The following is a 17,407-nucleotide window of genomic DNA, read 5'->3' on the forward strand; positions in this document are numbered from 1 at the left end:
GAAAGGAATCAAGATTCTTCACTCTCCTCTTGTAATAAATAGGCCTAGTTTAGAGAAACTAAAAGTGCCTTCTGTTGCTAAACAATGGGAGTTATGGAAGAAGGGCTATAGTCAGCTACTTGAATAGGATCAAAGAAGAACTAAAGCTCCTTTGGTACAATATTTTCACTACAAAATGTTCTTTGTTGTAATACAAACCAGGAAAATATGTGATCAGTTCTTAAACAATGTACAACTTTTGCATGGGAATATCAATAACCTATAGAAATTGCTATTAAAAACCTCAGAATAACACCCAGTATTCAAATAACACTTAGTGTTCAGAGTGTTTCAGTTTTATTATTTTGTAATCCTGAGTACAACCCTGAAAATTTGTTTTCTAGAACAAACATAGTAAGGTGTGCCAGTATTAGCATACCCGTATTTCCTTTGGGCAGCCGAGAGAAACACTTGCCAAAGGTCACTAAGGAACCAATCAAAAGCAGATCTATTCAAGTCTTACTCCCAGGAAAGTGTTCTTAGGATGTCACTGTCAGTGAGTTTATGGCAGATTTGACATCTGAACGGAGACACTATACCAACTCTTGTCTTGAATTGGAGTTTGGTAAAGAAAGCCTGAGATAATCTATCAGGATCTATGTGTTATATGGGGCCTTTCTTTGATGTAACGAGTTGGGATAGTTGTCCTCCAGACCTGTTCTAGCCCTTTAATTCTATGATTAATGTAATTAAAATGTTCTAAGAATACATTTGCATGAGGCTTTTCGCTTTCAAAATTTGTGGACGTTCCAATTTATAGATTTTATTTCAACTGGATAATATAACAGTGGTGTGTAATGTTTGTGTGATGGAAGTGGGGAGAACCTGAAGTCCTTGGAGAAACAAGATCAAAATTGTAGGTAGATTTGCTGAACCACTTTACAAACGGATACCATGATACTAAGAACAATAGTACTGACTATTGTGAAGAGAACTGGGGGAGGAGGGAAGCAATTATGTGTCAATAGGTGTTTCTTATATAACTACTATTGCAAAGATCTTTTAGATTAGTTAGCTTAGTCTTTTTAGTGCTTTTATTTTATACTAAAATCTTGTTTTGCTTCCATGATACCTTCACGACAGTGCTTGACTATACTAAATATTATTTTCCAGGTTCGATTTTCCTTCATCACGCATTTAAGATACGGAGGAACTGGCACAGACATTGCCATGAAACCTAACTTGAAGCAATGGAAACAACTAATGCTGTTCGGAATATTTGCATGGGGCCTGTTATTCCTGGTGATCTTCATCTATTTCACAGACAGCAACCCTGCTGAAGCAGTTCCGAGTTCCTTCTCTTACATTGAGACTAAGAGGCTTTTGCCCATTCAAGGCAAGCAGAGAGTAATTATGGGAGCAATACACGATCCTTCTTTCTCTGAACCAATTGATGGGAATGAGGTGCTTCTTAACAAAGATATCTTAGATTCATTTAAATCAGGGAATGGAAACATTAAAAAGTGGACAGACTTAGAAGGTGGCTTTGAAAGTGAAGAAGAATTTTTCCCTTCCCAGTTAAAAAGAAAATCAAAAAGTGCTTTCTATCAAAGGGATGATGATTATTTATTTGCTGCTGGTCAGCCTCGGTCACAGAGCAGTGTTCAGCAAATAGTGAAATTAATCTCTGCAGAAGGAGAGGGTCAGAAGGGGAATCCTTTTCAGAATAACTGGCTCCCTCGAAAGAAGACGAAGAGAAGGCATACAAGACACAGGAGAAGCCAAATGTTTGAAGAATCTGATGAATGGGATGGAATATATTCCACAATGTCAAAGTCTTTTCTGTATAAGCTTTGGAAAGGGAATGTCTCTTCCAAGATGTTGAATCCTCGCCTGCAGAAAGCAATGAAAGATTATCTGAATACCAATAAGCATGGGGTTCGTTTCAAAGGGAAGCGGAACTCCAAGTTGACCTCCGAACAACTCTTCTGTGAGCTCAAGGCTCGAGTGAATATCAGGACCATAGATGGCAAAGAAGCCCCTTTTTCTGTGCTTGGATGGGAAAAACATGTTCCCCAGATATCTTTGAGTAAATTGTATCCACGTGGGTTTGGAACCTGTGCTGTCGTTATGTCTGCTGGTGCCATACTGAACTCTTCTCTAGGCGATGAAATAGGTGGGTGACACAATTTCATTAAAATATAAATATCATCACAATAGTCAGGATACCATCTGCATGCATGTGAGATTATTTTTAGTGTCTTTTTATGCTCCCGTGCCCTGACATAGATGGCCCAAGCTAGCCCGATCTTATCAGCTCTTGGAAGCTAAGCAAGGTTGATCCTGGTTAGTACTTGGCTGGGAGACAACCAAGGAAGTCCAGGGTGGCTACACCCTATTTGTCTCTGGCCTTGAAAAACCCTATGGGGCTGTTCTAACTTGGTTGTGACTTAATGGCATTTTTCACACACATCAAAAACCTCTCTTAAAAGTTGGTAGTCATTTTGGAATATCATCTGATGCCTTGCAGCAAAGGACCTGTTAGTGAAAAGAGAAAATCAGTAGTATTTGCATGTGTGCACTCTGGCATACCTACACAGGGATTTGGGGGGGGGGGGGCATAAAGTGTACTTAATGTGACTGACCTCTCGTGATGTCTCTCATGTTCTCAGGGAAATACAATAAATGTCAATGGTATTGCTTTGTTATTTTTAGCTGTTGGAAAAATACATAGGCAGCTTGTTCAATGGTTCACAAGCTTAGTTACTGGTCTGTCTATTTCATTCTATTTTTGGCTTGTTTACATGGTCAAAGGTCCTATCAGAAGCTGAATGAAATAGAAATTGAGAACAGAGGCGACTGTAGATCATTGCAAGTTATTGGCTCAGCTAAGCGGCTCTGTTTACACTCACACTTCACACTTACACTCACACAGTTTTGTGAGTGTGAGTCTGACCTCTCTGGGAGCATGAGAGCTATTCCTTGCACTATACATATTTTCATTATTGCTAGGCTAGTGTAGCAGCCTGAATAATCCAGAATAGCCTGAGATCTTCAGAGCTTGGAAGCTAAGCAGGGTTGCGGCTTGGTGGGAAACCACCAAGAAGACCTGGGTTACTATGTAGAGGAAAGCAATGGCACATCACCGCTGCTCATCTCTTGCCTTGAAAACCCCAACTTGCAACTTGATAGCACTTAATTGTTATTAGATGGCAGTGTCTGCTCTCCTACTTGTCTGAGCCAGCACAAGACAGAAATCTTTGACCCATTTGTTTATGTCGATTATTGTAGAAAAATGTGGCAGCTGTCTGTGTGTGCACATGCACGTTCATGTCCATGCATGTGCATTGAGGTGTGTGTTATTCTTACTTTCTTAAGAACTTTTGTGATGACACCCTGTCTCCAGATCTAAAAACGAGGACCTTAAATTTCACACCCTAAAAACTTACTCTTATTTTTATAATAGAGGTTTGGGGGGGAACGTTAAGTCTTCCAGTCCTCAATGAGGGGGCAGAGCTTGCTACCTAATATTCACTTGGCCAGTTATGAGGGAATTATAGTCTTGAAGGAACCACACATTTGATGAAAACAAATAAGAAGCAAGTTTACCTCAGTGGAATACATGTTTTGGTGGTTCCTTCTCCACCAACTTTTATTTAGAAAAAAGATTTTTGTATATATTGACTTGTATTTTAATTGTCATATATGGGGGTGGGCCGTTTTCCCATTCTGGGTTTTTCCCATCTAGTCACCTATTTAAGTACTATAAATTCCAATGAGAGATATTTATACAGTCCAGTCAAAATTTATTTATTTATTTTACATTATTTATAGTCCACTTTTCTCACTGAAAAGGCAGATTACACAGTGTTTGTTAGTACAGTCACTTTCAAGGTCTTCAACAAAATGCAATAAGGTCTGTAAATGCAAATTTGCAAAGATTTAAAACCAGCAAATATCTAATATAGAGCTGAAGAAATTCTGAAACAGAGCATAAGGAATTCTAAGACTGATACATTTATACTAGAGTCAAAGACTCTCCCTTTCAAGTTAGTAGGACTGGTCAGGTTCCAATGGCTGGTCCATCCACACAGTGCCGGATCCAGGTGCGCGGACGCCCAGGGCAAACCTTGCCTTTGGCAGCGCCGGGGGCAGGCTACCCCCCTGCCCCCCTTGATCCGGCCCTGCATCCACATTTACATACCATGTCATATACAGTGACATGTCATGAGTGATCATATCACAAAAAATACAGGATCAAAATGATCAGTGCATGATTTTTTGTAATCATTACGAGATCCCACTTTGCTCTGGGCTTGTCCAGGACAGTCCCCTACCTTTAGTAAAAAGTGGAGAGAATATAATATAACATAGCTAATTGATATAGCCTCAAAAAAAAGGATTGCTTGATAAATCAGAGTTCGAACAGAAAAATCATAATAGTATTTCATGGTATACATACCTACAATTAAAGAATCTAGCTATTCATATAATTCTAAAGGATATCATGAAAAAGCCAACAACTGATAGAGTAAAAAGTGTCTTCAAACAAAGCATTAATTTCCAAAATTTATAAAATCTTATTACAGATTATCAAACCCCAAACTTTAAGTTTTCAATTAAAATGGCATCAATACTGTGGCAAAATATTATCAGCGGAACAATGGGAGTGGATATGGTCATCCAAGCTACTTAATTCTACAACAGCAAATACCAAATTACAATCATGTAAGATAATAACTAGATGGTACCTTACCCCCCAAAATTAGCTGCCATATATTCTAAAAGATCACCTTTATGTTGGAAAGGATGTGGTGAACCAGGAATTTATTTACATTGCTGGTGGAAATGTTGTTATGGAGAAGAATTTTGGAAAGCAATTTTAAACCAAATAATTGTTTTGAGTGGATATAAAATACCAATTAAACCTGAGCTGATATTCCTAGATCAATGGAACAATTTAGATATTCCTCAAATTAAGCGAGACCTTATAAATATCTTTTCAATGGCAGCAAAAATGCAAATGCACTTACATGGAAAGATCATACTATACCTACAATAACGAATTGTTATTCAAAAATCTGGGACCACTTCATATTTGAGAAGATTAATGATGGAATTTATAAAGCTGAAAACTTCCCCAAAACAACAAATTTTATGGGAAAATGAGTCACAAATCCAGAGGAGTTAACTGAGTTAGTCTGTAGTAGCAAAATAGTAAAGAGTCCAGTAGTACCTTTAAGACTAACCAACTTTATTGTAGCATAAGCTTTCGAGAGCCACAGCTTTCCTTGTCAGCGCTCTTCATCAGCGTCTGACAAAGAGAGCTGTGGCTCTCGAAAGCTTTTACTACAATAAAGTTGGTTAGTCTGAAAGGTGCTACTGGACTCTTTACTATATGGAAAAATGGTTTCCTTTCTTTGAATTTATTAGCAGCAAGAATCTACCACCACCAAATAAAACTTATCAAACAATTTTGAATTTATAAAATTAGAGTATACCAGCTCAACCAACTTGAGACCTTTTAGTATATCCATAATTTAAAGCAACAGTTTACTGTAATTATATATTATTATATAATTATATAATGTAATTGAATATATTATTATGTAATTATATATATTATTATATATTATTATTTAGTAGTGTATTTAATAAGTAAGATTGGATTAACAAGATATAGCTGTATGAATAATCTGTAGTTTATTTACATTTGAAATAAATATGAAAAATTTTTAAAAAGAAAAAAGAACCAGAGGCATCTGCATTTCGAACCTATCCAACCCTAGACCTCCATCTCTAACACAGACATAAAACAAGCTCTTAGTGGTACACATGGGGAGTTGACCTGAAGGGTGGTATATAAATTGAATGTTATTATTATTATTATTATTTTAATAACTATCACCACATACAGGGCAAACAAGAGCATAATTAGGCAAGGACACAAAATGTACCCCCTGCTGATCTTCTACCACTTCCTGGCTCTCCCTTGGAAGTGAGTAAAGTTGTGCGTCCAACAGTCCTTCACAGTCATTACCTCCACGTTCCTGACCATAAATCCCCACCTGTCACTCTACCTCTTCAGTTCCATCCTCATCCAAATTACTACTCACCTGGAAATCAACCGTATACTCACCTGGAAATCAACCGTATCAGTCATGTCCAGTAAAACATTGTCACATCCAGGTATGCTTGTCTCACTTAAAGACACAGGCTCATCAGGGCCAATAACCTGAACCTCTACCGACACCTGGCTGTCAACTTACGTAAGAAAGGTTGCCGTACATTTGCACTCCTTGACCATGTCAATGCGAGTATGGTTCCCCATATAAAATAATAGGATCATTGCGAGCCACATAGATTACAGGCTGCCATACCAATACGGTAGATTAGCCTGATCACCAGCAGCATTAATTAAAAGATTAAAAAGGGAGTAGCAGGAAACATATTTGGCCAGAGAGTTACCTCTATTACCGGCGGGACCACAACATAGAACTACCTGGTAGGTTCATATCCAAAGCAACAAACAGCACACAGTAGCAAAGTCTATGGCCCCTGTCTCTCTACTGAGGCATCCTCAGTACACCCCTCCTATCTGAGTAAGAAAGTTTTCTTAAATAATTCTGTTTCCGATCGTTTGCAGAAAGCCAAGAGAGTGGGAGCTTCCCTCGCCTCTTCAGGTAGGCCATTCCATAAGGCGGAGGCCACCCCAGAGAATACACCTGTATGGGCAACTCTTGAATTTGCCCATGTGCAAGGTGGCACCTGAGGAAGGCCCTGTTCAGATGAGCAAAGCTGCTGCGGTGGAACATAGGGGGAGACGCAGTCTCATAGATATGCCAGACCAAAGCCGTGAACAGTTTTGTATGTGATAGCCAATACCATGAATTGGATCTGGTAACTGATAGATAGCCACTGGAGTGACTGCAGAATGGGAGTAACATCCATTCTTCTCCTAACTCCTGATAATAACTGAGCTGAGGCATCCTGCACCAACTGGAGCCTCTGACTTAGCTTAGAGGGGAGTCCTATGTACAAGGCATTGCATGAGGATTAAACCATTCACTTTTGCAGGCTCATGTCTTTGTGATTAAAGTTTTGACAAATATAGGTAACCCTAAATTTTACTGTGAAACTGAAAACATTGTAGTTAATTACCCCCTCCCCCAAGTTCTAACTTTCTTTCTTCAACTTAATTGCTTTGAGTCTCCAGTATCAAGGACTATTCTTCCCCTGTACTGTTTAAAACATTAATCCTCAAATCATTTAGAGTTTCACACATGAATACTCTGCTTCCTATTACAGCTTTGATTTTTTTTTTTTACCCAGATGGTTTCCCTGTATATCTGTATAACTGCTGTCATCATCCAGCCACTTTAATTGGCTCCCTGCTTAGCACTAGTGCCCTGCTGTCCTGGCACTAAAAGTCAAAATAGGGGTAACCTCCAGTTTCTGAGAGATGACCCACTGCTTTAAAAATGTTTTAGGTGGAATAGTTCCTGTTTTCCCAAACTGTGCTGTCACTAAGAATAAAACTAAACCATATCTCAAATTCAGGGAAGAAATGCAAATGCCCAACACCTCTTTTCTGAAATATGTCCCTGCTGTTTAAAGATCCAGCCGTGCCCCGTTTACTCAGTGCCGTTTCATGACTGTGTTTGAGATGTGAAGGGTTGGAGTATGCACTGACCTTCATGTAATGGGCTGATGAAAGGGCCCTGTGCCAGTGGCCTTTGCCTCTTAATAAGATTTGATATTTTGTCTCCAACATATTCTGCTGCAGGGCTTACCCTTTGCTTTCCTCTGAGTCTGTTGATGGTATTGTTGATGAGCCCCTGCTTGTTCATATCTACAGCCTTCATTGCGCATTCATAAGCATCCATTGCAGTCAAGATTTTTGGGGATTTTTTTAAAAAAGCTAGTTTAGTGGAATAGATTCCTATGCAGGGTTTTTTTTTCCTGGGAAAAGAGGTGGTAGAACTCAGGACCACACAATGACATCACAATGACTGGAACAAGGGGGGAGTTTTTTAAAGTTTAAATTGCCCTCGGTGAAAATGGTCACATGGCTGGTGGCCCCGCCCCCGTGCCACTCAGCAGCACGGAGGGCAATCTAAACTGCCCTCTGTCTGGAGATCAGGGGGCGGGGCCACCAGCCATGTGACCATTTTCAAGAGGTGCCGGAACTCCGTTCCACCGCGTTCCAGCAGAAAAAAAGCCCTGCTCCTATGCATTATTGATTCATATTGGGAAAGGGCAGGTGGTCGTTTGAGAAATTAATCTAGTATTTTTAAAGTCCTCGACTTTCACATATGCACTATAGCTTGGATTTTGCATCTTATTGCTGCTAGCTTACTAAGGGCCATTCACAAACTGTATTGTGTTTTAGCTCCTCTTCCTATTGCAAAGGTGCATGTTCATGATGGACTGCCTCGCTCTTCCCCTAGGAACCTGGATCAGTTGCTAGGAGAGTTCTGTATGAGGGGAGAGCTACCTTGTACATTGAGGGGCATAGGAATTGCAACTATAAGCTAAATGAGCAAGATACAAGACCGTTGTGACTTTGCAAACAATTGACAACCCATTAGGGAAAATGCATGCTGCCACATTCACTTCATGGTACTCTGACTTGTTTGCTCTCTTCTATTTTTGCATGGTCTTTGATTTTGTTTATCACCAGTGGCGATAAAAATACACTGTAGGTGTTGTGCTTTTTAAAATTTACACAATCTAATATTTCGATCATTACCCATTCTTGTAGAAAGAATTGCTTTAAATGTTGTTTACTTACGTAATTCCAAATTATTGTTAGTAGTAGTAGTACAGTAGTAGAAGTAGTCATATTTATGTAGCATGTTTCAAACATTTAAAGCACTGACATTGTTCCAGGGATAGCAGTTAATAGCTCCTGGTAAATGTTTATCCTTCTGTGAGAATCTCAAGGCTTATAACAGCCCAATTCTCCCACCTTTGCAGCCATCTTGATCCTCCTTCTGCCATCCTTCTGTTTCCTTCATAGACTGCTGCTCTTTGCCTTCCATTGTTGGTTCAGACAACTGTCCCTTGGGGACCTGTTACACTGGGGCATTGCACTGTTGTACTCTTCTTGTCTCTGCCACATGCTTTTCCTGTTTGTCTGCCTCCATTTCTGTGTCATGGGATAGGGTGCTGAAGAGGAAGGAAGACAAGACTTTGTTGCGCCAGCTGCACGTATTATTTATAGCCATTTTCTTGCATTGTGTAATTGAGCTAGCCTTAGTTTACATCATACACAAGTATATCTTGCTGCTTGCTGGCTGGGACATAGTCCAAAGGTTACGGTTGGATTCTTCCCACAACAGTGCCCCACAGAGGCTGCTGTCGCTGACACTGGTGATCCTGCCAAAGTAAATGATTCCGCATATAGTCATATATGACACGAGAGAAGGGAACCTCAGTGAAGCACAGTCAAGCTGAAGAGAGAACATTGGAACTGGTTTATCAAAACTCTGTTAAGCCCTTCTGTACCACATAGAAACCTGAAATGCATGTGGACAGAGACACCCTGAGTAGCTGACAATAGGATGTTTTTATATCTAATGGCCAATTGTAGGATACAGAACTGCTGCACATAAACTTCATCAAAAAATAAGCATGTGATACTAGGCTTGGCAATCTATGCAAAGAGCTGTCCTGGTATACTTATTCCATGGCTGTTTTCTAGTACATTGTTGGTGAGCCTGATCATATTAGTTAAGTCCAGGATTTGGAGACTTGAACATAGTAGCCAGAATTGGGTATATAGCATTCCATTAAAGTCCTGCGAAAGCAAACGACCTGATTCACAGATTAACTACCATATGGGTTTTAAAGTGTGCCAGTAAGCTACAGGCTCCCCCTTCTGTATTTCTGTTAGAAATGCTGGAATTTGGTTTTGGCTTTAAGGCTTTTGTTTTAATGATTTGACGGAAATGTGCATGGGTACAGCTCACACTTTGATGTCAACGCCAGTTTTTTTATTCAAACAGATATGGTTACTGTAGACTTAAAGGCTAACAGACATTGATATAAGAAATTTTGAATGTGTTGTGCTAATATTACTCCCAGTTTACTGATGTACTGGTGGTGGTGATGCTGTTGAAACGGATGCTTTTAAAAATGCTAGTTTCAGTAATGCAATGAGATTTTTTTGAATAAAATATATTGAAATTAAACCTTTAGTAGCCTGATCTAAATGCCTAATTATATCTTAAGGCAATACATGGTATTTAGTCTTTTCTAAACATGGAGCACTTTGATGTCTCTAGTTTAAATTCAGGAAGTGTTTGTAGAAAAAAAGGAGTGTAATCTCATTGGAATAAGTCTTATGCAGACTCCCAGAAATCAGAGTTGCCAGTTTCCCCCTGGCAACTGGTAAGAAACTTGCCTCACTGAGAGGTGCCTTGCCAATGCTGTAATGTCGCTAGTTGATGTGTTGATATCACCAGAGACATGCTGATGTCACTTCCTGCATACCCAGAAGTGACCTCAGTGCATTGCTGGAGATGCTCTAGCATTTGGGCAAAACTCTATGATTAAACTAAAATATTAGTGTCCCCGATGTCCCCCAGTGATGCATTCACATCACTTCCAAGCACACATCGAGATGCTGCCAATGTCCCCCCAGTTTCCCACCATTTTACCGCCTTCCAATCATGGGGTATTCATCTTTCAGACAACAAAATTTAAATGATTTTTAAAATGACATTCATTTATTTGCGTAAAAACACATCTAATATGTCCTATTCTGCTTTTAGATTCCCATGATGCAGTTCTACGATTTAATTCTGCTCCAACACGAGGTTATGAAAAAGATGTTGGAAATAAAACTACCATGCGTATTATTAACTCTCAGGTAAGTCTCTTGAATGCCTCCATGTTTTCAGTATCTCCTTGGGATTATGATTTTATTTCTGTTAACATAAAGGAACTTATCAAATGATTTTACACAAAAAAGGGCTCATCAATCATGCGTTACTGGCGTCAGCCACACAGTGTAGCATCTTATGCCAGCAGAGAATTTGTTTTTCTATGAAATCGTGCGTTTTGTTTTCTAGGATAGTATCTTTCCCTTAGGATTATGGGAAAGGAGTTTTAAAACGTTAAAAAGAAATTTTAAATTGCGCAGACAATGTTTCTTGGCATAAAAAGGAGGCCAGTGGAGTAGGGAGACTTACATCTGTCCCACCGCTTTCTTGGCCTTTATTTGCTCATGCTTTTAAAATACACAAGATATAAAATTCTGTTGTTGTGCAGTTTGAGAAGAAAAAGCCAGAGATAACATTCATGTAAAGTGAACTTTGGAAGACAGTGTAAGGTGTGGAAACTAAAACAAAGAAGACCGGCACTATTTTTTCCAAATTCTGGGTTTGAGTAGATTAAGATTTTTGAATCTGCAGTGCCCTCTTGTGGTTATTATATTGTAGGTGCGCACTTCAAAATTATTGATACGTATTTTTCATCAGTACAATGACACAGTTAATATCTGCTTCTTACAGCCCCTCCTCTCCCCATTCCAGTGATTCCCTTCTCCCATCAGCAGGAACATTGGACACACAGATTGGAAGTTCCATATGTGTGACAATACCAATAGGATCTCTATGCAAGTGTAATACATCAGGTTCATTATTTCTCCTTCCACTCACAAAAACACCCATGGGACTTCTATACATGGGTAACACATGAATTATATGGAAGTTGGTTGAACAGATTGCCAGAAATATTTTCATATATGTATACTAAAGCAGGCATATTGCAATGCAGAGCAGGTGGCCCACATACTTCCTAAACAGCTATCCTCATCTTAGCATAGAAAGGAACATCTCCATGGCCAAATGTTATGCCCAGTGTTTCCATAGAGTGAATTAATATTTGTAATGACCATACTATGAACAGATCTGAGAGTGAAAGACAGGAATATTGGCTGCACCTTCTCCATCTCACCTGAAGGCTGATAGCTTCGTCTTGCCAGCCACCTAGCGATGCCTGATCTTATCTGATCTGGAAAGCAGAGCAGGATTGGACCAGATCGGTACTTGGATGTAAAAAGTCTACAGGAAGAAGCACAGCAATCCCCCTTATTATACAATTAAGCCATTCACTGAAGGGCAGAACTATACGTTACATGTTGTTTTACAATTTTTTAAGGCATTTGGGGGAAAAAAACTTTTTAGAAAATGCAGCCACCAGGAAATTAGAAGGATTGCATTAAAAGGGATCTCCAGCAACTTGGAGCTGAAAAAAACCCCCACATTGTGCTCTTTTACCAGAAGCTTCATATGTGGAAATGGGTGGATGAAGCTCTTCATGGCACAGAGCAAAATAATATCACCTGGTCAATAGGATCAGGTTAAGCCTCTGTTTAAAGGGGCAGGCCATTTTTTTTCTCCAGGTCTTTGGCAATCCAGATCATTGGCAACCTTTTGCCCACAAGCTGTGAGAAAACAGCTTGTGGGCAAAAGGTTAAGAAGCACATCTCTGCACTGATCCACACTATCATAGGCAGCGTCAACAACAGTATTTCATTAAAATAAAACCCATCCCTTTAAAGTATCATTGAACTACTTTTTACACGTAGCTCCAATGTAATTTCCTGCCAAACTCTACTTCCATAGTAACAGGGACTATGTGAGCGTTTATTTTATTTTCATTATGTTCCTCCTCCACGCAACTAAGGGTGGGGTTCCTCAATTCTTTCTTCCTCTCTCATTTTTTCACTCACAACAATACTGAGAGGTAGATAGGCCGAGTGTATATGACTGGCTCAGAGAGCTTTCATGGCAGAGGGATTTGAGTCTGGGTCTACCTAAATACTAGCTTGACACTGTCCTGTTTCTGAAGTACCTAAGGGAGAATTTTCTTTTGTGGGTCACCCTGAGATAGCGGAGGTTAAAGAGTACCTTCCTTGTAATGGGGCTGAAGTGCATAAGAAGAAAGGCATGTAAGAAGAAAGACTTTCACAGGCTGGGCAGAATTGCTGCCCTAGGCAGCTTCCCTTGTTAAACATGCATAGCTTTTAATGGCAGGTATGCTGATTTCAGTAGTGTTGGATGGAAGCAGATTATAAAAATTATAATGTTAATGATATTGCCGTGATAGGTTTTTTCCCTCGTGAAACGTAATAACACTAAAGCACCACTGATTGTTACCTATGGGGAAATGAAAATATAGGCTAATTGATCAGTAGATGTGCTCAAGCATCTTTACTCAGAAATAAGCCCTGCTGAACCTGAAGAAGCGGTGATGCTTTTATGCCTCATAGATTTCAGTGGTAGAGTTTCAAACATCTATTTAACTCTCCCATTGATATCTCAATGGGATTTTAAATTTGACTGGATCAAGTAAGACTTCTCTTTCAACTGACACCAAAATATGATGACATAGCCCATCTTTTTTCTAAAAAAAAAAAAATGAGGTAAAGCTCATTTGGGTGGTAACCAAGAACTGTGGAGCTCAGAGTACTCCAAGATGTGAAAAGGTAACCATTTGGAGAATACAAAATACATTAATCTTTAACTCTTACTGATAATTTACCAAGAAAAAGAAATGAAAATGTTGGCGTGATAACCTGTCCCCATGTAACTGAGTTGAAAAGAATATACTTGCAGTCTTGAAATAGCCTTTTTTCAAAAAGAATGGAGATAGTTTTCTTTAAAGATATGCTGGTAGAGATACAGATAACAAGGTGGAGGTGGAAATATTTGGTATAAGAGTGGAGCCAGAGTCGCAAAATGGTGCCTGGCATGTTTATATTTCTTTGTCAATGTCACAAGTACTAATTAATAGTCTATTAACTAGCTCAGTGAGCAGAACACTTGTGCTCATATTCATTGCTGCGGGGGAGACAGAATGTTGCATTTGTTGAGACTCAGTATTTCAAACTGAATACTAAGAATGTGATACTCTCTCAACCAATACAGTTGTAAATAAAATTTATTTATTTAGGAAATGCTGTTTCTCCAGAACTTGTTTGAGGCGGCTCACAGCAGAACGATAAAAATTGAGCCAATAAAAATTTCAAATGAGTTAAGCTCATAAAACCAGTAAATAAAAACCTGCCGGAACATAAAAGAAGCATAAAATAAACAAAGCAGTCTAAAATGATATTGATTAAAAAGTTGAAGACCATAAAATAGCTAGAAAAATAAAGATCCTCTTAGTTTAAGATCCTGAGTAAACAGAAGTTATGACATAAGCCCCAGTCATTCAGTGAGGCAGGTTTTTTCTCCAAAACTGTCAAGATTGCTTGCTGAGCTGGGCGGCCTCTGGTAGTATGTCTCTGAGTGTAAGTTAAAGGTCTTTTTTTCTCACACTTTAAGCTTATGTATTTATGGCTTATATCCCAGCCCATATTTGGTAGGGACGAAGGAAGAGCCTGTGTCTTCTTCAAATGAAATGGCACTAGAGGCTGAGTAAAATTCAAAAGGAAACAGCAGGTTTATTAAACAGGCAGGGTTGGTATATAGGTAGGCAGGGAAAATAAAGCTGAGGTACACCTTGATTGTAGAACAGAATACTTCACAAGCATTAGGTACAATAATCTTCTTAGTTTCAGTAGTCACAGTAGTTTCAGACTTGGCTTACTTTAACAAGGTTTCTTCATAGATTTCACTTTACAGCTTAGATGTTCTGAGTTCAACACAGCACTCTTTACCATCTACATCAGATCCAGGGTCATCCTCAGAGTCAAAACCCACTTTTAGACACTGGCCAGGAATTATTCTTCTCCAAAAGACATAACTCTGATCATTTGGCTGAAAGGGAGTCTCCTTTCACTACCCGCTTCCTCTGCCAGCAACACACCCCCAGTTCTATCTTGTCTGTGTAAATCAGTGCTGGTTTTCACACATTAGTTCCTTAACTGAAATATTTCCATAAACCTAAAACTGTCCCAGTTAGGGCAAACATTTTCCTCACATAGAGGATTACTAGTCTGACTCTTTGTCAGACTCCAAACTTCAACTCCCTCAACAATTCTGTCAGCACCAATTGTTACTTTCTCACTGGCCAACCACAGAGAGGGGGGAGCAGCCTGTCAATCATTCTCCCTTCAGGCGGTTTTTAAAAAAAAAATAACCCTTTCCCTTCCAATCTCTGGGTCCTACACTTAGTCCCTTTCATTTAAAAGCCCATTCCGTCACATAAGTGTTTTGTCCAAAAAGAAAGTAAGCTAGGTGTCAGGTAAGACTCAGTGGGGAGGTGTTCCAGGTGCCACCACAAAAAAAAGACCTGTCTCTGTTTGCCACCCACCTTACTTCTGCAGGCAGGGACACACTGTGGAAGCTTGAGAAAGGGATCTTAATTGGTAAACTGATGGGAGAAGGAGTAATTTTTTTTTACTAGAACATGTTAGAACCATATTTAAACCATAATCATATATCTTTTAAAATTAAAAGGAGATTTTAAAAAAAAACTCTTGTGCTGCTTTTTGCCATTTTTTATCAGAATGATTATACAGATTATTTTGTCAGGTTTGTAACATGCATGTTTTTTATATTTATAGATTCTTACTAATCCTAACCATCACTTCATTGAGAGCTCCTTATATAAAGATGTTATTTTAGTAGCTTGGGATCCTGCTCCGTATTCTGCTAATCTGAATGTGGTAAGTTGAGGTGGTGATCCAAGTTCACAAACTTGGATCCCATCCCTCATTTCCAGTTGCGCTCCTCTTTATCTGCTGCGGATCACCTTCCTCTTGTGCTAGGTGCTTTTCACTTCTTTGAAAGGTTTCTCTACTTTTAGTCAGGATGTGGGACTTGTCCAAGCACTTGTTATTTATTTACTGCTCAGACAGAGCGGTACAAAAAGTGATTTGTATAGCTCCAGGGAATTGTGCAGTTCATGAGCTATTGATTCAGAGGGCAAGAGAAAATTGCAAGCTTTGGGTACCAAGAGCTCTAATCATTTCTAGCTAAGTTCAAGAAAGGTCCCTGACCCTCTATAAAGCAGAGACCCTTTACATATTCCCCAAATATTAGAAATGGAGGTGAGGTTAAGAAGGAACAATATAGTGAAGAACAGCCAATGTTAGGAACCAAGAGAACCCTTGGGGAAAAGCTGAGAATTTACTTCCTGAGAAAACCCATAAAAACAATGCCTGTTCTAAATCAGATAACAGGAAGTTTGCCCACCAGTAGTGGTAAACCACTAACTAGAATGCTTCTAATTTTGCAGTTCTGTTGGGTTGGATTCAGCCAGCTTTTTTGATTATTATAACAGGTGCCGTCTCTTTTGACTGCCTAAAGAAGATATGCTATTTATCATGGGACCTCCAAGGACAAAAGGCATGAGAAGGGGGCTGATGTAAGAAGGAGAATTTGGGGGCCTTGACCAAAAAGGCTGTCTGGATCCAACTCATTGTTTAAAAAGATGGCTCTATCTGTTTCACACTTAGTGCTTCCTTTCAAATTGAAGAAATATGAAGGAACTTTTCCCGTAGATGACAGCAAAAAAAGCAATGAGAACTGCAGTAGGTGAGAGTTAATGCTCAGTTCAGTAATTCGGCACAAGTAGGCTAGCAATAATTGGCACAGATATTGGCTGAGGGAACACGCAGTGACAGTCTCTCTGGAAGCATCATAAGAGCTAGGCAGTGTCAACAGCATCAGTTTTAAAAGCCATTGGGATACAACCTTTTCTCACCCTTTGACCAATTTTAAATTTGGTCATCATCAATGAAAAAAACACGGGGGCGTCAGCGTGTATGCTAGACGCGTGAGTTTCAGGCTCCTGGATCTTCCCTTCCCCCGACTGAATTATTAGCTCCTTAAAGTGATCCTAACAAGCTACAACTATGGGCAAGACAGGAGGAAATAAAAATAAATCTTCAGAGCCGATTTCACAATCAGTAAAAACCTTTTTTTCGGCGGGAGAGCACAGAAACAGCGCTGCAGCTGAACCCCACTCTACAGCCAAAATGGCCTCCGTCATTGCTGAGGAAATAACTGACACAGAAACCCAGGTACAAGAAACAAACCTAAGTATTAAAATAGATCAACTGGAAGATAAAATTGCCAATAGAATGGAGAGACTTCTGAAACCTATGAAGGATCAATTGACTGCAATATCTGAGTCTCTCCAGCAAGTAACTCGCACTGCAGACTCTGCTTTAGAGCTTAGCTTGTCCTTGCAAAAAGAAACACGCACTCTGCAGGCTAGCGAGAGCTGGATGAGAAATAAAATCATGGACCTGGAAAATAAATGGAAATCAAATAATTTAAAATTTCGCGGATTCTCAGAATCAGAAGAAGGCTCAACTGAGTTAATAGTCTTCCTTTCAGGATGGCTGGCTCAGGAACTACAATTGGAAGACGGTGTGGCACCAAATATTGTAGCTGCGTATAGGATGGGCTCCCTCCGCAACTTAAGAAAAAACACTAACAGAGATATTATTGTTACGTTTATG

General features: G+C 39.4%; 1 protein-coding gene across 1 annotated transcript in view; it reads left to right on the forward strand.

The window, feature by feature from the left end:
• Positions 1–1,209: 1,209 nt before the first annotated feature.
• The window catches only part of ST6GAL2 (ST6 beta-galactoside alpha-2,6-sialyltransferase 2), a 34,958-nt gene continuing 18,760 nt past the window's right edge, over positions 1,210–17,407 (forward strand). The window contains exons 1-3 of the mRNA XM_054975138.1: positions 1,210–2,155; positions 10,758–10,855; positions 15,503–15,604. Of these exons, the coding sequence (XP_054831113.1) occupies positions 1,210–2,155; positions 10,758–10,855; positions 15,503–15,604 (1,146 nt within the window). The remainder of the gene's footprint in view (positions 2,156–10,757; positions 10,856–15,502; positions 15,605–17,407) is intronic.

The sequence above is a fragment of the Eublepharis macularius genome, chromosome 3, assembly GCF_028583425.1.
Source record: "Eublepharis macularius isolate TG4126 chromosome 3, MPM_Emac_v1.0, whole genome shotgun sequence".
Taxonomy (NCBI): domain Eukaryota; kingdom Metazoa; phylum Chordata; class Lepidosauria; order Squamata; family Eublepharidae; genus Eublepharis; species Eublepharis macularius.